This window comes from Varroa destructor, unplaced genomic scaffold (assembly GCF_002443255.2).
Source record: "Varroa destructor unplaced genomic scaffold, Vdes_3.0 BEIS01000002.1, whole genome shotgun sequence".
NCBI lineage: Eukaryota > Metazoa > Arthropoda > Arachnida > Mesostigmata > Varroidae > Varroa > Varroa destructor.
In genome coordinates, this window is record NW_019211455.1 from 18,378,389 (window position 1) to 18,400,373 (window position 21,985).

The window sequence follows — 21,985 nt, forward strand, 5'->3', positions numbered from 1 at the left end:
ACATCTAAAATCGAAAGTTACAGTTTACAACAATCAACGCTACAACTGATGCACAAAAAGGCGCAAACAGCCATAAAATCAAGCAGTTGCGCATCCCGGCCTTTGTGACACGCTCTATGGCAATTTACATTACTTCGAGAAAGCTATCCTTCAAATAATAATGACATACGCCCCACTTTCGAGGAACTGCCAGCGTTGCTCTACATAGATGGCGCCATTTGCCTAACTGGCGACCTCTAGCTTTGTTAGCTAAATAGAAGGCGCAATACTCCTTCAAGGTAGCGGAACTGAACGGAAATGCTCTAATATATATCAACGAGATAAAACAGAAGGGTCGAGCGTGCGAAGTGGTGCAGCTAAATCTGGATTGCACAAAGCTAATGATTATGGCCAACGGGAGAAGACAGAGTGGACAAAGCATAGTGTATTTCCCACAGTAACTTAAGCACATCAACAAGTGAATGAGTACTGTTATAGACGATATTTACTTGAATTTGAATTGTAGTCCTCACTCAACTAAGAGAAGAAGACTCACTAAACATCCTGTAGGCATATAGCTCCAGATGTAAAAATACATATTATCAACAATATAATCAGATCATAGAAAAAAACGAGAAGGGAGACAAAAACGATCAGCTTTGGATGATAGCTTTGGAATTGCTGTACTCATAGAGGCATTATGTAAAAGCAGACTAATACAATTTACCTAACATTTTACTAATTTATAATTGAAATATCAGCCACAACTAGAAAAAGCTTTTTCTCACAGTTTCATTTAATGGTAAATATACCCTCTTGTACGAAGCACTAAATAGAATTATTAAAGTTATGTGTACAACACACAGGATGACTAAGGAATTGGTTTTTCGCACCAATTTTGTCAATCGCAAAATTTACAGGGAAAAATGTGAAAACGCAGTGTGCTGATAAACTTAAAGCGCGTATACTGATATAGTACGACTTTGCGTTTCTAACTTTCGATACTTCGAACCTTTTTTTTTCGATGGAGTAACAATATACAACTCAGTTACTTCTATGAACGTTTTAGATTTATGTAAGAAGCGCCCTGACCTTTTTTTTTTATCTAAAATTTATCCTATTAAATTAATATTTTTAATGATTTCCTTCTAATTCTTCCTAATTTCTAACCCAAATTCATGGTGATTTTTATTTTTTAATTTAATTTAATAATTTTAGTTATTTCTAATACAAAAATAATTTTCATTTAGCTGTTTCTAAGGCATCAAATAACCATAACGAAACTCTGACAACTTTTCCTAGATTGGCAATAAGTCCGTAATTTTGATGATTAATTGGTGATAAAAACTACAATTGGTGGAAAAAATGTTTGTGAGAATATTCTTGATAAAATTTAGGTAGTCAATAATACGATTTCACTTCTCTCACAAAAAAATGTGTACTTCCAAAATCTGTGAAACGGCCCCGTCACGAAGAAGTATTACTCGACGTAACAGTACATATGACGTTTTTTAAAGAAAAAAACTGAAGGTGTCTGAGTATATTATTGTTATTAATAATAGCTGCCGCTTAATGCGTTTAACAAGTTTAAGATTTTTCCATAAATCTAACCGTTCTTGAGATAAACGTGAAGAATTTCTCTATAATTGTAGGATGCTATTAAAATTATGGAAACACATGTAAACCCGCAAAACTCTAAACTTTGTTTGCATAATACAATCATTCCAGACACGATATTTCACCACTGCTCGTCTAGTTATAGTGTCGTTGATTGCGTTACATTATATAGCTCATAGTACACTATCTATTGACTGACGAAATTGATTACTACTACCATCTCTATTACAAATTCGCCTTTGTCGAAATAGCTCCTGTTCCTTCGGAAGCTTCTCCACAGGACACCAACGTCATTGAAACCACCTCTGGGCGATATTCGCAGCAAACAACTTTTACGTCAGTTTACGGCCCGCGACCAGTTCGAACAATTCCCCCTTTCAGTTCTGAGGTCACCTTCTGCGCTCTGAGGCACCACTGCCCTCGTCCTGTCACCGATCGCCTCTGTGCTGCGATCTCCGCCGTTCACTCGATGAAGGTGGCATCGTCGTTGTTTATATTGGATTTTTTTAAGCTTTAGTTTAAGGAGAGAAAAAGGGATACAGGACAACGAATTCCGCACAGCAGAGGGAAGTTCCTTCTTTTGTATATATTATATATCGTATTTGTTATCAATGATCCTGCGCAAGAATACAGGATCTTGTGCCCGTGTACGACAGCTGGTAGAAACAACAGTTTAGATCGCTGGCAAGCGGTTAAACGACGCCAGAGCGTTCCTCTTGCAACGGCTTAAAGGAAGATAGGATTGGATCATTTGTCGGTTGGTGTTCGAGACAAAAAGCCGTTATGGTTAAACCTAACGTGTGACACGACAGCGACGGTCCGCTGACCTGACACCCCTGGCCATCTCCTTCGTTTGTCTTGGTTGGCTGTCCTCCACGTAATTTTCTTTTAATTCCTGTTTGTGTTTGTGAGTATTGTCATGGAAGTTTCAAACCACGCTTACGGACAGTATCTAAAACGTTAAACCAGAACGAAGCAATCGACTGATACCCACAAGTGAACACATAAGCGTACATCTGAAAACATTGGTTCAGGAAGGCGGCCGTCTTCTAGGATAAAATTTTAACACGACAGTTCGACTGGACGACGACTGAGAAACAGCTTTCCTCTCTATCCTAGCCTTGATTGTTACGTTTTGTCAATTACTCTTGCGGAGCCGTTGTACCATCACAATATACCACCTATTAACCCGTCTAAGCCAGTTTGGACCGAGCCGACCCGAACCCATGGACGGAACCCTTTTCAGTGCTCGCTGACAAGCAGCGAGTCCGCCAAGTGCCTGACTAACTGCTGTGAAGTCGAAGAGCCGAACGTAGTCACAGCGGCAGCCTGGCGCCGGCTGGGTAAAAGCCTCAAGAGTACGTCGGCGAGCTTGGAAGGGCTAGCTGTTGCCTGAGTGTCTGGGGAATGGACAGCATGGGATACGGTCCAATCCAAGGTACCCGATCCAACCGGCACGTCATCCTAAAGTCCTTCATCTGCGATCGAGGCCGGTTCTCTTTCAGCGTCTCCTACGGCTCGCCTTAACCCATTCCATTCGTCTTTTGCCCCTTTACCTTCCCTTCTGTCCGCTTGGGGCGAAGGCGGCCCTGTGGCGCCAGTGAGTGACTGAAATTTCCGGAGGGACCACCACCATATGTCAAGCCAGGTCAGTGGCGCCATCTACCTTGCCCTCTGAAAAGCTTTCAGCTGAAGCGACTTCAATGGCGTCAACCACGACGGCCACGCCGCTGATAGCTCTGGAAGAAGGCTGGCTTGTTGAGGATCCTATGTGTTCAGCAAGAACGGCGGGAAAGCTAGCTGTAGCGGTAAAACCGTGCAGCAGGCGGGTAGTGGGCGCCGCCGATAGCAGCAGCAGCGGGCTGCGACCACATGGCGCCAACATAATCAAACCAGACAGACGCTTATAGCTCCATATGGAGCAGAGAGGAGAGAATGAACGAATCAACTTGTATGGAACGGGTAGGCTCGCCTGAGAGTGTGGCTCACCAAGTTGAGCGCTTGCAAGAAGGTTGAGTCCCGTTAGTAGAGGCTCACGCACATGATTTTGCGCGTGGCTTTTGCACACCACTGCAGCTTGTTAGCCGCCTTACTGGCGTGGGCAACTGCAAACGAAGCTATCGCCCGAACGCCCTCCCATCCTATAGGCAGGCTCCGACACCCCCATACATGCAGCCTCGAGTTTGGTCCACCCATGAACCGCAAAGAAGTCCCCACTCAGCGACGACTGCGGCATGTGGCTGTCTAAAATGAGCGTGCAGCATGATTAACATAGTCCAAGACGCGGTCATCTGAGGTTAGCCCGTTCACGCACAGAGAAACAGAGGGAGGAAGAGAGGCGGTTTTGTCATATGCTAGACCGTGTAGAACAGTGAGACCTGACAGAGAACGCATGCAACTAGTAATGATGTATACATATGGATACCGGGTGCTCCAAACAATTGTAAACACTGTTTAACTGACCATAAGTTTGTGACTCTTATCTCTTTTCATAGTCAAGCCACAATTAATTAAATAACTCTAAAATAGACGGAACTGTTCAGGATGTTTGTAGGCAAGGCTGCGGAAGACCAAGAACATCGGAGAGTCTTGCCATACTGAAAAGCTATAACGGAACATCCCCAAGATCTATAAGACAATTAAGTCGTGAGCTTGCCATGAAAAGACCGAATGTCGATTGTGTGAATGTAGTACATTATAATGAAAAACTTGCATCTTGGCGATGGTACAGTCTAATGATGAAATTGACTTGAATTTAGGAAAAAAAATTTGCAAGTGATACGCGGAAAATGCACAATTTTCAAGAAAGATTGTTTGCAGGAAAATTTTTAATCGATATATACACGTTACGCAGAAACGCCATGTAGATTTATTAGGAATTATAGTGTAAATGGATGAAGCATTACTGAGTAAGAGGTGTCAATTACTTCAATTACGCATTCAAATCGACGAAGATGACTTCAAATGCAAAGGCATTCAAAATGACGGATTTGATTTCCAATAAAATGAACCACCTGCACGCGATCATCGCGATATAAGAATATCCTCTGATAAGACTCTTATCGGAATTTTAAATAGGTTAAAAAATGTTGCCCTGATGCCAGTGAGCTTCCCTCATGGAGAGAACGTACGATTCATAGAGGAAGCCAACAACACTTACGTAATTGAACCAAAATGAAAGAATTGTTAACGTTTGTGCATCAATAGTCCACTGGAACCAGCAACATGTTGACCCAAACAGTAAAAAATATTGATTATTCATGCTAAGCAAAAGAGTTATATTTTTTATACAAATTCTCTCCCTGCATTGATTCTACAAATCAAGTATCAGTCAATTGTAGTAAGTTACAACCGTTCGAGCTGTGCATAGACTTTTCTCAAGACATCCAGTACGTATACGCTCTGTTTTTCTTTGTGCTAAACTATAATCTCGCGCGTATTATTAATGTTCTATTCTGCTGGCGCTAAGATTAAGTTATGCCATACCACCACGTAAGTGTAATATAGACGCTTTGATATTAATAGCAACCTAAATATCGAATACTGAGGTGTCAATAGACTAGTACATTAGCGTAAAGATGACCTATAAAAAAACCGTCGATCTATATATATATATATATATATAGTATCCTATTTAGATTTGTATGATTAAATTAATATATACAAAATAATAGGTTAAAAAAACATGATTAATGAAGATTTCCCTGCTGTGGTCGATTTACCCAATGCAGAGGGAATTTCCCTGCCACTTTTATTATTACCATCATAAAGAACTTGCCTAGGCAAGGCTGAATTTACGTCTAAGCGGAATCTAATCTATCACAGACAAAGTATTGTGAGACACCTAGTATTCCTGTACCTTCTAATATAGATATCATCTAAATCACTTCATTCATTTAAGTACGAAGAAAACAATATGTAATATTAATGAGTTGCGCTCAATTCTATATGCATTGGTCTACTTTTTATTTTTTTTAACAAATAGAAATTATCATCAAGTTTGTTACGACAACCCAATCGACCTATTCCAATTTTGGTATAGAACCGTAACTATATATGAAGTCAATTTCAACCAGAACATAACAACTATTTAGAGCCTGATGCCTACGAATAAGGTACCCTCTTCTATTCGATATCCATGAAAGGCCCCTAAATTTATTAAGGTCCAACTACATCTCAATTTTGAAACTGCAATTCATTGAAAGGCGATTCTACGTTGAAAAAAATATGTAAGAAATATCAGCCATGATGTGCAAAATTGCCAGTGGTAGTGAACCCACATTTCTGTGGGTGTGCCAGCACTCTCATTGTTCCAATGAAATAAACATCTGAAGATGCATTAATTTCCATAGGCAATAGATATATATATAGGTCTTCCTCGGAAAACGTCCATACGTGTATGGAGGTCACGGTCACTCATGCCACGCGCTGTAGAGCAATAGCGCACTCCACGCTACATATAGAAAAAAGCTGCCCTTCGGAAGAAGTTTCGGTTCACTGTCGGTTACCTTTGGGGCTACCCTCTCAACAGCGTGTCATTCCTGAACTTTCTTACCTATTTTTTTCTCTCACAAAGGAAGAGCTTTATACACTTCCAGACCGATACTATTTTACGCTTAGTGCAATGGTCTGCACTGCCACGTGGATCAGCTCAAAGAGCCCGTTTTCTCGCTCCCACGCAAAACCCGCCCCCTGAAGTAACAGATGAGAACGTGAATTCTCCCCTGAGAGAACTAGAAGGGGCGGTGATTCTTTTGCCATTTTTCTTTGGCTTTAGGAGATCTTCCAAAGCTTAGAGCTTGCTATGGGGACACTCTCGGCAATGTGGTCGCACCTTTAGGCTCCTGATCCGAAAGCTAACACTCATCCTGGATCTTACGTCCTAAGTAATGGGTCGTTTAAAGAAAGCTTCATACATGTAGTCGTGTTACCTTAATTTGTCGTAGACGTCGGGGATTCCTCCGTATTGTCAGAAAAGTCCACAAGCCTTTACGCACAGCTATGTCAAATTGAAGCTACTCAAGCTTCACTGGACCACTATTATCTATCTTATCGGATACGAGATGTACCTTTTTACAAAATATGTTGTAACTATTCTTCGATATTCGTCAATACAAAGCCTTGTAAGGAGGAAAGCCACTCGTTAATTCGAAAGAAAAATGTTTTCGCTGTAATCCCCCTACAGGTGACAAATACGAGCAAAATCAGCTCTTCAATAGGACCCGATAGAGACACACTAGACCTTGTCGATTGTCCAGTTTTGAGTTTGAAACGAGACTTGGGAAAAATGTAATGCGCTGTGTTGTCCAATGTATTTCGGCAAACACGATATAATTCACGCACTTGAATAACTCAATAGTACATATAATATATATATAAAACACAAATAAAACACATAAACTAGCACTATTGATTTGAACCTGTCAAAAAGACTGGCTGAGGTCTAGTATTAGTTCCTTATCGTTTATTCATTTCTGTTTTATTTTTTTTTGAAAATAGCTAAATGCAGAGACAGTGACTTACAGAAATATCGATAGTGTCAGTCTACTAAATGCTCTAACGTCTCCTCTTATAGCTCTATCGCGCATAAATGTATTATGGAATAGATTTTCTTCTGCAGTAAAACCTCGTTGATAGCTGCTGCAAGGCCGTCTCGAATGTTTGTATCAAACTACTACCGATTACTGTAAACGTTTGGGTGTTTATAGTCAAAACTGGTAAAAATAACTTGATTAAGTTCTGTAGTATAATTTAGTTTAATTTAACAATCAGAAATAACTTCTCATTGATGCCAGTAGATAATTAATCAATGTTTATTACGTAATATAATTTGACATATATTTAAATGCTTGGCTATGTAGAGAAAGCGTTAAGGCGACTTTACTCTTATCAAAGGTCCCTAAATCTATCTAAAAATAGATAGCCCTGTATTGAAAAATAGCTTTTATCAAATGATGATTTCAGAACATTGAGTTCTAGCTATGGACCGAAGTCGTAGCTTCATGGTCCAAAGTAGTTCCAGTCGTTACTATTGATAAATATATTGCGGTCATCTTGTTACTACTTCAAAATCGGAGAAGGAACATGCGTTCTCAGCACTGAAATATATTCTTCCGATAAAGATAAGACAAAATGATTATTTAGGTAGTTTCTTTTCGAACAGTAACGCTTGGACGAAGTACTATCATAATTCTGGCCCGACAGTATAGTTGTTATCTTCAATATTTTTTATTAAATTTGTTTATGCTTCGATACGGTTTCGCCCCAGAAAAGATGAAATATACAACTCTATTTTCAATCTAGTCAGTCATATATTTTAAATCAATTATTATTACAAACGTCGAACACTCATAATTTCAACGAGTGCTCTCGAATCACGCACCCTTAAAAAGGCAGTGCGGTGTTTGCATTTATTCACTTTCTGCAATTGACATCCCGTCCACGGCGACTCCAACTCCAGGAAACGGCGTGTCCTGTCGGCGCGATCTGCGTCGGGGTTCCTTGTACGCGAATCTCCTCAGTCACCGCCTCCGGCCATTGCCATCCATGGGTTGTTAATAGCGGGACCGCCTGGAACTCTCCACGCACCTCCTGTGTTTCCCAAACCCATCGCCCGTCCTCGCGAACCCATCGGCCACCCTGCGAAGAACCGGCGCCGGCGCCAAGGACCAGCCCTGAATCAGAAGTATCGTTACCATAAAACGTCACCTAACCCATATCGGCCCATTGGCAAATCAGTTTTCTCTCACTTACCTGCACCCTTCGTGACCGCCGGTACCGAAGTCCAACTGGCAGACGCAGGAGCAGGCGCCTGCCACACTCGACCACCGCCACCGTACGTGATCGCAACCGGGATTGGTTGCGGAGCTGCAGGCGCAATCCATGCGGCCGAGTAACCACTGCTGCTCTGTTGAGGTACGGCAGCCACTTTGATCGGAGCGGATGGTCCCTGCCAGCTTCCGGAATACGTCGCCGGTGAGGCGTGGCTAATAATTGGGGTCTTCCAACCTCCGCCTCCAGCGCTGGGGGCGGGCGCGGCGTAACCGACAGGCGTATTAATGCGGGTTATTGAAGTGGCAGTTTGCCAATCGCTTGGACCCCCACTGGCGACCGCCGAAGGAACCTCTGGATTAATCCAGCTGGTGCCAGAACGGTCATTCAATATGACTGGAGTTTGCTGTGTGCCCTGTTTCCACGAAAAGGAAGGGCCATCTGTCCACCCGGAACCTCCAGCCTGCCATCCACTACTCGTGGCTAGCACGTACGCGGCAAACATTAATAGCGTCCCAATTTTCTGAAAGTGAACCCATAAAGCCTGTAAAACCCATAAAGCGGTGCTGCTGTCAAGCCTTGTTTTGGTCATCATTGTTATTAATAATCTCTATTATTACTATTTTTGCTTTTAATTCTTCGATGTACTATTTTGTTCAGCGTTTCCGGTTTCTTATACCAGTGAACATCGGTGAAGGAACATAAAGACCGCAATACAGGGGCCTGAACGACGAATCAGAAACCCATTAGCGCTGTGGAGTGCGTTTTTTACGCTTCTTCGCTTCGCGTTTACCGTACTTCATATGTCAATCGGTAGTCTTCGTTGCCTCAGTGCTCCCTTTCCCTGAGCGGCTTTTTTTTTTTTTATTTTTTATTTCTCGAACACCAAAATAGACTTACGCCAAAGAGGAGAAGTATCGCTGGTATCAATTGCGAATGTTCTTCTATCGAACAGAATAGAAACAATGTCCAACATGAAACATTCCATTTAGCGCTGTATCATTCAAAACTTGGCCAACGCTTCCCGTTCTACAATAACAAGTGACCTATAACATCAACATAGTACAACAGCTATTTCACAAAATTGCGGTGGGATAAACAATAACGAATCAAACGACAAACAACAAACACGGTGCCACTATATAACTTTGAATTCAACTCACCACAAACAGCCTCATGGTTATGCTGAAGCTCGTTCTTCAAATACAACCGACTCTCCGGAAAGCTTTTATATTCAAAAGGCGGCAAGAACGAGACCATAGCGAAAAATAAATTGGGCGAGGGTTCGAGATTGTGCCAGAAGAAATATATCTGAAAACAAAGTGAAAGAAGTTAGTCTAGTGAGTGCAAGGGCCGGTAAACGGATGTATGTTGCACTAGTCATAGGAAAGATCATGATCATTAAGCCATAATAGACAAAATCACGGCCGTCCCTCGAAGCAACGGCGAGGACGCAAACAAAAACGAGGCAACTGACTGCTCCTACTAAGCGCTAGATATTCGCTAGACGGCTGTTGGACGCGCGCTTTCATCCACGAATGAAAGAGCAGATCGTAATACTTTTTCGTGCATCGCCGTAGATCGAAGAGACAACACACAGACTAAAATTCGACACCGGGGCCATTTGGTTCACTATTTGGTCGTCCCTTTTATGCAACTCTAATCCACTTTCGTTGTGCCGCATCGTAGAATTTTCGCGAGATAGATGTCAGTTGGGCACGGACGATATTTCGGCCACCGCTCGCTCAAGTAGTGGACGGCTTCTTCGTTTACAGGTAGCACTTCCAATGGCATGTTTTCAAGGCAGGCACGGTCTTCTGGACAGTCCCACTGTTGCCATGAGCTTGCCGGATGGATGGTGCAATAACTAACGTTCAATGAGCGGTAGCTGAAAGCCGTTTAGTGTTCGACGCGATGAGAACGGATGACCGAGCAAATGGCTGATTTAACATGTTTATAAGGCCAGTAATACCACTATGCATGTATTTCATTAAGGGAACAGACTGTGCTTTGTGCTCGCTCTAGTGATTGATTAGTAGGCAAGGCTAAAACCAAACTTTTGCTGATTTTAAAGCTGCTCACAGCCTTAAGCGTAAGACCATCGGTACGGGCGCGATAACAATTACTAAGGCATTAATGGTCACAGCCAGAAAATAAAAGGGCGATATATATATATATACATAAATCGTATATCAAGATTGTATCATGTGTGTACATTAAAGCGCTACTTCTGGGGCTCGATTTATTTCAAAAACACAATGAAAAATCCAAAGCTCTACCCGTTTGACCTCTGTTTGTACATGTCACATGTTTATGGCACGATTCAACTACTGAAAATTTTCTTACTTCCATTTTCAGTCATAGACACAGATACTGTTGCATGTAAGAACGCTAAAAAATACCTACGACATAACAAATTGTCCATTGGCCGTTCCTCTAGAAAACCCCGTCAACTGGCTGCCGTGAAAACAAATTAATCACGGGTAAGAGTTTTGCAAGTTACCAAACTTCTCAACTTATGACTTTGAGATATTCACGATACTCGATATGAGCACCTTATTGCTATTTTAGAGGTTTGCAAAATTCTATAAAAGCACATAATGGTAAAGAAAAAATGACATGCATCGACGACAGAAGAAATATCCCCCCTAAAATTATTGACCACAAGTTAAGCTGGCTTATATGTAGCATTAGGTGGAATGAAAGCCAATATCACCCGAATAATATCAGGTTGTCGAACAACTCGATTGATTTTGCTTGAAACTTGCAGTATTTCCTCATATGACCGTTTTTAGGGTTTCGTTAGTAAAAACGCTGATTCGTAGAATAATTGTAATAAAATTTAATTTTCCAGAAAACACACCACAGACCCAGTTGTTCCATTTGAACGAGTCTTTTCCCTTTCACCCGATCCCGTATATTCTCTCGTGGGTTTGTTTCATTAGGAAGTATTCTGCTGTTATTCCTATGAATTCCTAAGTACTCGTAACCTTCAGAGGAGCTAAACTTTTCAAATAACTGAAAAGTGTCAACTAATTGCAAGTTCCCTGGCGTGACCAGTCTTGCCTAGTCCCGACTATAGGATCGTACGGAAAACCTAATAAATATTAGCGTAACTGGTGAATATTGGCCTCATCTAGCGCACATGAATCTTTCGATTCGCTATTTACTGGACGCAACCAGGCTCAAGCGGTTGTCTCCTCCCGATATGATATACGTATGTGTATGTGACATCGCATACGCAACACGCGTTAAGTTAGGGTCCATTACGTTCCCATATTACAGCAACATATATTATGGACTTTTTCAAAACTCTAAAGATGGAAACCTAGACAGCCAAATGCTACAACTGAACAGATAACCCTCATTCATTAATTCGTCATTGAGGATTAAGGGGAGCTTCAGCTATTTTTGCAATGGCAGCACGAGGACACCGTCCTTTTCACAATGTTAGTTTCTATACGAAGGACATTTATTAACGATTAAGATTTTAAAATATACTGCTTCTTGAGCCAGTAACTATACACATCATAGACATGGTTAGTATGCGATATAAACGCAAACGTGTCCCTTGAGCAGAACATCTTGCAGCATAGGCCACCTTTCAGAACAGCTCCCTTGTGGATCAATGTAACCTACTATATCGCGGACCGAAGAACGAACTCGTCCCAAATAAGAGAGGCAAAATTCAGATGAGCCGAGACACGACCTTATTTTGAGTAGACAGGCGCACATCAGTCACTGCTAACTTCACGAAAGCATCACAAGAACTCGCTTCTTCGACCTTTCCGCAACAAACTCTGTGTGTTAGCATTAACGAACAATTGAATACAAACGAATAAATTTGTTAGTAGATTTACTCTGTGGTAGCAACTTGCAGATAAAGTTCTTTTTACAGACATATGTATTAGTGACACAGGTGTCAGTGCTCTACATCGAATGATTATGCCTGTTACCTGGCAATTCAATTTAAAATAAAAATGTTATCCGAAGTTTAAATTAGATAAATTGAATTGTTGCCGTAGCAATGAATACGTAATGTGGAACTCATCGTTATGGGGTTTCGGATTTAGACCTCGATGAAAGCCGTCATTTTTGTTTTCTAATAAATTGTCCCCATTTCAGCTGACTGTGCATTTACATTTCACTACCATCTGTGCCATTCCGTACTTGCGATACATTCGAAGTACGTCTTCACTGCGTCGCCTATGGAAGCGTATCTTAGCGATGAGCGGTTCTAGCGCTTAAAAACCTCAACGAGAAAAGAGACAGCTGAAGAGAACGACCTTCCTTATTATTTTCTACACGAAATTATTAATGAGCGACTCTTTAAATGTTATTAATAATAATGTTGATTCGCCATTTTGAAACGAGTGGTGTAGTACCATCTTGGTACCGAATAAGCTCACTTAACTTTGTAATTTCATCGAAGAGTTTTTTGTTTTTATTTCAAACTTCAATGAATCATTCTAACGCAGTGTCTAGTGGCAGTACGATACGTAAAACTTGAAGCATTTATTTAAAATGATTAAATATTCTTATTGATTGAACTGAAACTATTCATACTTAAAAAGTCTATCGTTACGGCTTCGGTTTTGTGTAATAATGTCTAGTTTATTTGGGCAGTACGATGAAACTACCGTCTACAAAAAAGTTTTTATTCCCTGTAGATGCAGGAAATAACGCTTTGAGAAGAACATATTCATTAGTTGTAGTCAGAGTTAGTATTACAGTCAGATGAAGGCAAGCGATCTACAATCAAACGACATTGTGATTTAGAAACACTCAACTGTAAACAGTTACTGTTACTTCAAATCGGTGACGGGCAAAAGGTTGGACTTCAATTCACATTGGTCCTTCGTAACTTTATTGGTGCCAATCTTCTACTGCGAAAAGGCCGGGGTAACGTTAACGTCGCTACCGACCGCCGACGCATATTGTAAACCTACTAAAAATCCTTTACGGAAAATGAATTACTTTTTATTCCTGCGTGTCTCTGGCGTCTGTCGATAGCTAATGACATATGAATAAAAAGCCCTCACGGTTTACCTGTGCGATACTCCCACGCACAATACCGTTCCGCAGTTTCTATTTGAGGGAGTCAAGTACAATGGATGTAGTCTACAGCTATAACGGTTTTCTACGAAAAGCGTGCATATATATTTCCTAGGAAACATTAGATTGTCATAAGCGAATCTTGCGGGCTTTAAGATTGAATTATTTCTAAGCTAGTTGGGCTAGAACGATAATTTTAAATATGTATTAGAAATACCCTCGTTCATTTTTTACACATTTGTCCCAGCGCTGTGGCTTCTTGCAAACAGCCATATACCTATCATTAGCGTTCCCATATGTCATTTCTCTATCTATGGCTTCTTGAAATACGGCATATGATTGCCTACAAGTCGCCCTTTTTAAGGCATAGAAAGCCTCGAAGCCACACGGACCTACATCGAGAAAATAAGTATGTTCAAGCGGTCATTGAATATTCGTTTGCTCAATTGAGGCATTGTCATAAGGTAACTAAACCGCGTGTTTTCAATTGCTATACTAAAGATCCATAAGCATCTTGAATAACTCGAAATAGACGGGATATTTTGTTCCTCTTTTGGCGACTGTATAATAGTAGTGAATGCTTTTGACGTCTACTGCAAGCATAACCGTCGTCTTACGTTCAGACATACTTGACACTTTATCATCGGTGTCAAGTATGTTTGAATGTAACGTACTTTTTATTATACAATAAAAAGTATATTACGTTTTTATAACGTAACACACTTCAGGGCGACATTATTCTCACCTTGTTTTTCTTCGACTGGCGGTAAGAACTGAACCATGCCTCGTCTATGGCCACCGTTTGCTCCAGGCCCGTTCTTGATTGATTCAAGTTCTCTAATTCGCCGGTACAATACATCACACGAATCTCCAACAGAACTGGAATCAAAGTCATAGGGAATTCGTTTTTATTCTCTTCAGGCGTTCTCAATACTTGGGTTATAATTCTGCAGGACGTTGCATGGCGAATTCGAGTTCTGGCCAATAGAATCCTTAGACTTTAAGCTTTGTTTTTATGAATACCCCTTCAAATCCAGGCATGAGTTCTTAACCCTGAGATTCCGACATCTGGTCATCTTCAATGTTCCAATCTCCGATCTTGAAACATTTGCACCTTGCCCAGTGTCTTTACCAAGCCTCAATGAACGTCCGCAGCGCTGTACCCTTCGAGGAACAAAAAAAGTTAACCACTGAGCGTTGATTTTCGAAACAAAAAGATGTATTTTTTCCTGAACTCGTTATTGACGAAATAAACTTAACCAATTTTCACTTACAAGTTTCTAAAAAACTGGAGTATCTATCCTAGTAGCGTATAGTTAAAAAAAATTATTAGACTTCAGGGTACGCCAAATTTGCTTGTAACAGCTTAATATGGTATTCTCAGGCTGGTAGATACTATTATAAATATCGAATTCTTATGTATATATAGACAGATGGGTGTTCTGGCTAAAACAATCTGACGGATCATCGACTAGCTATTCAGGCACTGCATGCTTTTAGCGGTACGATGTTAACTCTGAATATAGTACAGATCAATCGTGGTCAACACGCTAGAAGTAGGCACGCAATAAGTGACAATTACTCTGGTGGTCAAGTGACACTCAGGGATTCTCCAAAATGGACTAATTAATACAATTTTTTGCTACATAACATGACGCATGTACAGCGTTATACATAATACACGGATAGTGAGAAATTCTATCGTGGATTAATAGTCTGTCAGAGGTTTATCGGCTTTCCACCATGCCAATGAAGAGGGTAAGTTATGATGATTTCGATTGGTGACCTATCCTACGCCGGTAAATAGAATTAAGCATTACGTATATGTTTAGCTAAAACGAGAGTTATAAGCAGTGGTGACTGTATCGGACCGGATCATTACATCAACGATGTACTGTGACATCCTATTTTCATTGGCTACATATGGACCACTGGAGACCTCAAGACAACCTGGCATTGGCCAAACATTTTATCTTGATCCTCCGGTAATATTTAGGTTTATTCGACTTTTGTACTGATCCAACTCTTCTCTATTGAACGTGGTCACACACTATCACTTGCTTATCGTCATTTTCGATAACCTTAACGATTTCTTTTCCGGTATCTCGTCATAGGTTTTTTTTATATATATATATATATATATATATATTTATTTATTTTTTTCTAAACGAGCTCACAACAACGATCTAGAGAAGGATGAAGCAATTCCGATTCTTGAGTAGCAAATTGGTCACGATTTTTCGTATGGCCTGGATAGTTGATGCTGGCTCCTGTATCCATAGCTGACGTGAGTACCCTTAAATTAATGTAGTTAGTGGTATTATTGACCATGAGGAGCTTCATCGAATCTCCCTCTGTGTACAGCAATCGGGGTGTACAAAGACATATCTAAAGCGCAGCACTTGCCTAAAATAGTCAGATGGCCTTGCAATTTGTTTGCAAAAAAGCGTGTTTGACCAAGTCTAAAGGTCCTGTGGCGCATCAGCTCCGCCAATGCTGCCGATCCGCTGTCGGCGTTCCTGCCTATCTTCAGAAGCAGATTTGGCGAAAGATTTCATACCGATTGACCAGCCGTCTGAACTGAATTACTTCAACAGTGCTATTTGCGGTGGCCACCTCCGCCTCGAACTATAACGATGATCTGATAATTGTCTATGGTTTTATGTAGATATAGACGCCGTAGTAATTGAATATCGGGTTATTTGGCGTGCGTCTTTCCAGCAACATTCACCGAACTAGGATTAATGTAGTCGCTCTCATGACAGAGTCGCTCTCAAGGCCGGAAGCAGGCGCGGCGTCTAGTTAATTAGGGGCAAACAATGTTTATGGTAGATTCGTGACAACACTTGGTAACCGTTACAAACATTACCGATCGAAGAAGTTAAGATTTTTATAGACGTCCTTTATCTCCGCTCATAAGCCTCTTGAGTACGTGATCGTTTTTGGATACTGCTTGCGTCTTGGACTAGATTTACGTAAATAAAATGTGTTGTATTAAATCAAACCTTTCTACCTATACAACTAGAATTTTAAGAATTATGGAGCTAAGGATAGATATATAGATGATATTTAGTAAGTAGTTCGTTTTTAGGAAATAAATTGGCCTTGACTTGGCCAGAAAACCCTAAGTATAACTAATAAATGACAATGTAATGATTTATATACTATTGTAACATTAAAAAAGTAGATAGGAATAGTAGTTAGTAGAAACTGTTGGTAGAAACAGTAACGGTAGATTAGTGTTATTATTATTAGCGCCTGCTAATCTTAGGGACACGCTGTTGTTCGAACCCATAGGGCATAGACACACGCCTTGTTTCGTGCTCAGAGCCAGCTAGCCGTCATGTTATGGAATGCCTAACAGCGATACCGGACGGAAACACAGAGGCTATTATTAACTTCAGTTTTGAACAAACCGACTATTCTGAAAAGGGGTTGCCCTTCTCAGTAGTAACTAGTGTGTACTCGTCAGCAGGTTTTTTTCGCAGCGGATTTTCGTTGTTTAAATATCAACTACACTAAGTGAAAAGTAACGGGCCTCATCACTTCACAGTCGGCTGCATCACTCTCCTGTCATAACAACAATTCGGCAGGATAAATTGTTTAGTAACAAGCCTACGCATCTTCCCAGAGAAGCAGTCATCCGTTTTCTGAGATACAGATAGCCGAGGGCAGAAACTGGACAAAATTGTAGCATATATTCGTTGCATATTAATGCTACTTTCACGTTTACTAACTCACCTGAACCTGTGGATGTTGCACTGATAGGGGCTAAGAATGTCATATTCGCCTTTTGACCGAACGGACTAGGCCTTCCAAAGGTTGACGGACATCGCTCAAGTATCCCTAGCAAATATGATCGTCGCTAAGACTGTCTCCAGACTCCGACATAACAGGATTAATTGGAAGCGAGTAAAGCCAAATCTAGATTTCATGGATTCATCTAATACCCACGTAAGACCTGTTGTCCCACGGCAGCATCTTAAGTATTTATTTGGATTCAGAAATGGCTTTTTTAATCGTTCTGTAGTTGTTGCCGCCGGCATAATATTATATAGCCCAGCGATAGCCGGCTTCCGCGTCCGTAACCTTAACACGCTTCCCAAAAGCAGTGAACACGCAGAGTGGATGTTCCAGTGTTGGAACGTTGAACGTTTATGAAAAAATCTTGGCCGTAACTTTAAGTTACATTCGCACATGCCCTACGCTTTTATTCAGCAATGACGGCCATGTTACTTTTTGATTGATCCTGGTTTTTCGTTAGAATTAGCTATTCATATAGAATTTCCGATACTACCGATATTCCGAAAGATACACCAAAATATTATTAGCTTACTCACTAAATAATAGTTAGTAAGTAAGTAAGGCTTAAGCCCGTAAAAGTTCAGTTACATGATTGTGACGAAATGCAGGAAGCTTCAAATACTACTAACACTTAAACCATACGAAATGTGTTAAAATTTGAAAGCATAGACTATTTATCGAACCATTGTCGATGTGCGCTTGCCAGCTGAGTGCTAAACATTATTATTCCATCATTACTAAGCATCAAATACCGGGTGCCATTTGCAGCAAAGTTATTGAGCCCCTTCGGATGTTTCATGTTAACGTACGTCACGAGCCATAAGCAGACACCTCATAGCGTAGCACTTAATGGCCAATCACTGGAGAGGGTATCCTCCGTATTTTTTTAAATTTTGCCTAATTAACCGGGATTTTTCACGTTGTAGCGCACCGTTTAACAAATGAATAAGAGACGTCGATGATAGCACGGATAGTGGAACTCCTGTTGATCTTCTTTTTTGTGTGACAACTGTATGTGGACGGCGTGTAGCGGTAAGTTTGTATTTTTGATTAAGCGTTAAATAGCTGGTCTGTTGGATAAGTTAATTGACTAAGGTTCTGGATGGTATACAGTTCACTTCTACGAAGAAACATTGTCCGTGACCTTACAAAAGGAAGGGCCACCGAGTATCAGAGAGACTAGTAGTCCCCCTGTTTTTGTTTACTCCCTTGTTGTCTGTAACTTTGGTTTAGTAAAGTTACAGACGACAACAAGTGAAATTCTGCCACATGTATCTACAGTCACAATTACGCATGTTGAACACTTATTGCAAACTTACATGACAAGCTACTCCCTGGCTTGGGAAAAAATTCAGCTTTACTTTTGTATACGATAAAATATCGCTCGATAGTGTACGCTTCGGATGTAGTAAGCTGTGCGTATAATAAAGCAACCGTATTGGTTTGACAGGTGCAATTTCTATGTTTCTGCCTAAATTCTTTAGAAAACGTTGGTTTTTATAGATGGACCACATAGAAATAACGTTCTGTGACAATCGTGCTGCTCAGCTTGAAGGTTGTTTGTTATTTGTGTAGCATTCGCGTACAAGGCCGGTCCTACAAGATAGACAAAATCGTTTTACGTAAGCATTACATACACTGAGTGTTTGAAAAATCACATAACTCGTGAATCAAAAATCAACTGACGCTTTCTTTCTATTTATTACATATTCTCTAGCTAAATGCATAACAAGCTGTCGCACCATTTTTAATCCTTTTAAAAAAGTTCAGGACTCTAAAAAATTAAGTTTTATATTTCATGAACCTGCCCCCGTAATCTCAGCTAAATTTGACGGACCTACTTTGTTTTCATTTGTCGTTCCTTCGAAGTAAAGAAATGTTCCTATCCGAACATGTATTGACAAATGTAATTCTAAAAGGAACGAAACCAACCATCGAATCTTGTTTGGCTTCCCGTAGCTTTGCCTAATTCCCAAAAGATCCTGCACTACATATTTTGATTTGAATAATTATCGATAGGAAAACTGTTATCATACCCAAGCATATATATACGTAATATTACGGAACAGTCTTGCACATATTTAGTCTAATAGCCTGAATATGCTTCAAGCTAGATAACGGCGTAAGCAGCATCGTCAAAGTCAGCGTGGCCAGCATCTAGCTACCAAAAGCGAAATGAAAAGAGCTTTAAAATGTGTTTGGACAGGTAAACATGTGCGCCTAGTGATTTACATGTTTGTTAGCTATACCAAATCATGAGCGGACCCGTTACCTGTCGTCACTGTGTTTACTCTTGTACCCCTTTACATGTCCTAGCTGTTTCTGAGTGCTTAGTCGACACCAATATATTTCGCTTGTAGAAGCGAGTTTTTATAAACTTCTACGCTATGATCCGTCTATCAGCAACCGTGATTCGTAACGATAGCCAGGACAAAGGGGGTGTTGCTCGTTTCTACACGCAGAACGAAATTTTATTGCTAGATAATTTTTTCATATTTAAATAAGTTGAAAATTATCAGGCTGTTATAGGGAAAAATAGTTTTTGTGATTATTCGTATACAGAGTTCTTAGGACGCTGCCAACTGCGTTTTAGGCTAGATTAATTCAAAGAAAGCATCTTTATATTATGGGGATAAAATGGTATCTAAATCGTCGCACAGATTCTTGCGAACAGGGGACGCTGCTGAGGTGCAACGAAAGGAGGCGCCTGTATTAAATTGGACCAGTCCTGGGTGGTTGTTATATGTCGGATGGCTTACATGTTATGTCGATAAAAAAAAAGCTTCTAACTAAATACATGATAACAGCGATAAATGAATGTAGGTTTCAACTTTACGTCCTCAGGGCTTTAAACAACTGGTAAGTGTTCATTAGCCAGAGTAAATTTATTCTATTCTGTTACGCAGGCTTAATTTAGTTTTTTCTATTCACTCTACACTTATATAAATGTTTTGCAGTTTATCTCCAACCAAAACGTTCGACCACGTTCAGCCTTACTTGAGTGGACGGAAGTGGATCTCCGAATCGTCTATGTTATGCATCTCCCTTCTTCCAGTAAATCTAATTCTGTGGATTTTTCTGTATCTAAATTGGGCTTCATCTGTATCAAAATGATATTTTCTGCCAATTTTCTGTAAAAAGAGAACTTCACGAGTGAAAATAATAACATATTTAAGACATACATTTCAAAATTGAGTAGCAAAACTTGAATTCAGTGAACGATTGAGTAGGATTTTTTGCTCGATAAAAATAGGCTGTCATAAATTCTTCCATAGCTAATAAGTCTATACAACAGGGAGTCTACGTTAAAATAAAAAAATTATCAGTCTACCTATATTATAAATTTAAGTTATAATTTTTATGTTCTATACAACAATTACAGGCTGATCGAAACGTTGTAATTGAACTTTCAAGCATAATTACTACTGTTCAAAGAGCTTAATCCCCTTAAAATCAAATACGAGTTGGATGAAGCCTTACACAGTTATATAACTTACTAGCTTGCACTCTTTTATACAGATACGAAACAAGATATTTTTGTGGCTTCTTGAAGCTCACTATTTGATTACTCAGCAAGGCGCTTCAAATTTGACCAGCTTATTGTATAGGAAATGCTACAAAAATATGGAAATGAATACGAAAACTACAACTTATTTGAACGTCTTATTTTATCGGCAATATTAAATAGGATTGAGTACCACTCTTGACAGACGCTTCATTTCAGTGAGTCGTTAAATTCGATCGTAATTAGAAAATTCGCGCCATTCAACTTAGAAACGCATAAAGATGGCGGATCACTCACTGCCGCTTTTCGAATACATAAATTCTATAAACGAATAGCATGAAAAAGAGTCGAGCCAGCGCTTCGGTGTACATACTAAACAGTTGTTTCGAGATAGCTTTGCTGGAAGGTCCCATTGCTGTTAGCACTAAACGTTATCAGCTAGAAGTGTGGCCAACGGAGAAGTTTACTGCAATCGGAGTGGCAAAAAGAAACTTAACGATACAACTATAATATCTTGTCGATAATGTCGTAAGATATAATGTCGTTGAAGTTAATTTTGCGAGGTTTGCATTGGTATGACTAGTCAATTGATTAGTGGATTGTATTGGCCCAGATGACAAGGTTGTAATAGTTTTATAAACCAGAACTGTCGCAGTTTTTAAAAATATCTATCCGGTAAAATGTTCTAATGCTGATGAGTACTGACCGTCGGCATTATGGCGTAGTTAACGTCAACATGGCATAACATTTTTTAATGATTTTCCAAGCGGGTACGAACTAAAACAACGTCCAATAAACAATCGTGTGTAAGACAAAAAATAGCTGACTGATGGTTTTCTGCTATGATATAACTCGCAGATAGTTCAAGCGAACAAACCCCGCGTCAGCTACTCTACTTGCACCATAATAGGGAAAAAAAAATTCAACCAACGCTTTCCTGTCTAGTAAATGCTCGTGTAGACACATCTCCGTCTTCCATCTAGGCTTAGATATGTCTATGGACAATGATTTATTGCTATTGTCCGTTACCCCATTTTTTCTTCGCCTTATGCAGAATGCTTGACGCTGGCTGGCCGGCCGGCTGGCTGACTGTGCTGATATTTTTTGTAAAGAAAAAAAAATGGTTGCTCCTTGCTCAATGGGACTAATTGCTCCACGCGGCGGTTTGCCAACCAAGGACCACTAACAGTTCACGGTGATCGAGAAATACTGTTATACTGCATAGAACCAGTTAAAATGAATAAATAAAGCAAA

At 40.2% G+C, this 21,985-nt stretch overlaps 1 protein-coding gene and 2 long non-coding RNA genes across 9 annotated transcripts; 1 reads left to right on the plus strand and 2 right to left on the minus strand.

The window, feature by feature from the left end:
• Positions 1-7,385: 7,385 nt before the first annotated feature.
• LOC111244382 (uncharacterized) lies at positions 7,386-9,672 on the minus strand. 4 transcript variants are annotated; one of them, XM_022791431.2, is made up of 3 exons: positions 9,531-9,672; positions 8,350-8,890; positions 7,386-8,270 (listed from the first exon to the last, which is right to left on the minus strand). In XM_022791431.2, the coding sequence occupies exons 1-3, from the start codon at positions 9,543-9,545 to the stop codon at positions 8,011-8,013; spliced, it is 816 nt and encodes a 271-aa protein (XP_022647166.1). In that variant the 5' UTR covers positions 9,546-9,672; the 3' UTR covers positions 7,386-8,010. The 4 variants fall into 4 exon arrangements, with proteins under 4 accessions (XP_022647166.1, XP_022647165.1, XP_086836463.1 ...); XM_022791430.2 differs by having other exon boundaries at positions 8,350-8,911; positions 9,531-9,654; XM_086980337.1 differs by having other exon boundaries at positions 7,386-8,235; positions 8,350-8,911; positions 9,531-9,641.
• Positions 9,673-9,973: 301 nt separating this feature from the next.
• LOC147757469 (uncharacterized) lies at positions 9,974-17,303 on the minus strand. 4 transcript variants are annotated; one of them, XR_015321266.1, is made up of 4 exons: positions 17,164-17,303; positions 14,446-14,586; positions 14,168-14,301; positions 9,974-12,167 (listed from the first exon to the last, which is right to left on the minus strand). It is a non-coding gene; the product is annotated as an uncharacterized LOC147757469 (long non-coding RNA). The 4 variants fall into 4 exon arrangements; XR_015321267.1 differs by having other exon boundaries at positions 14,446-14,579; positions 17,164-17,277; XR_015321268.1 differs by lacking the exon at positions 17,164-17,303 and adding an exon at positions 15,600-16,705.
• On the plus strand, positions 17,201-21,070 carry LOC147757470 (uncharacterized). Its single transcript, XR_015321270.1, has 3 exons — positions 17,201-17,376; positions 18,153-18,258; positions 20,184-21,070. It is a non-coding gene; the product is annotated as an uncharacterized LOC147757470 (long non-coding RNA).
• The last annotated feature ends 915 nt before the right edge of the window (positions 21,071-21,985 follow it).

What these genes read in the sequence shown, in the direction of transcription:
- LOC111244382 (XM_022791430.2), bottom strand. An exon ending in GGCGGTCACGAAGGGTGCAG is followed by an intron (nt 8,271 to 8,349) that starts GTAAGTGAGAGA and finishes CTTCTGATTCAG; the next exon opens with GGCTGGTCCTTGGCGCCGGC.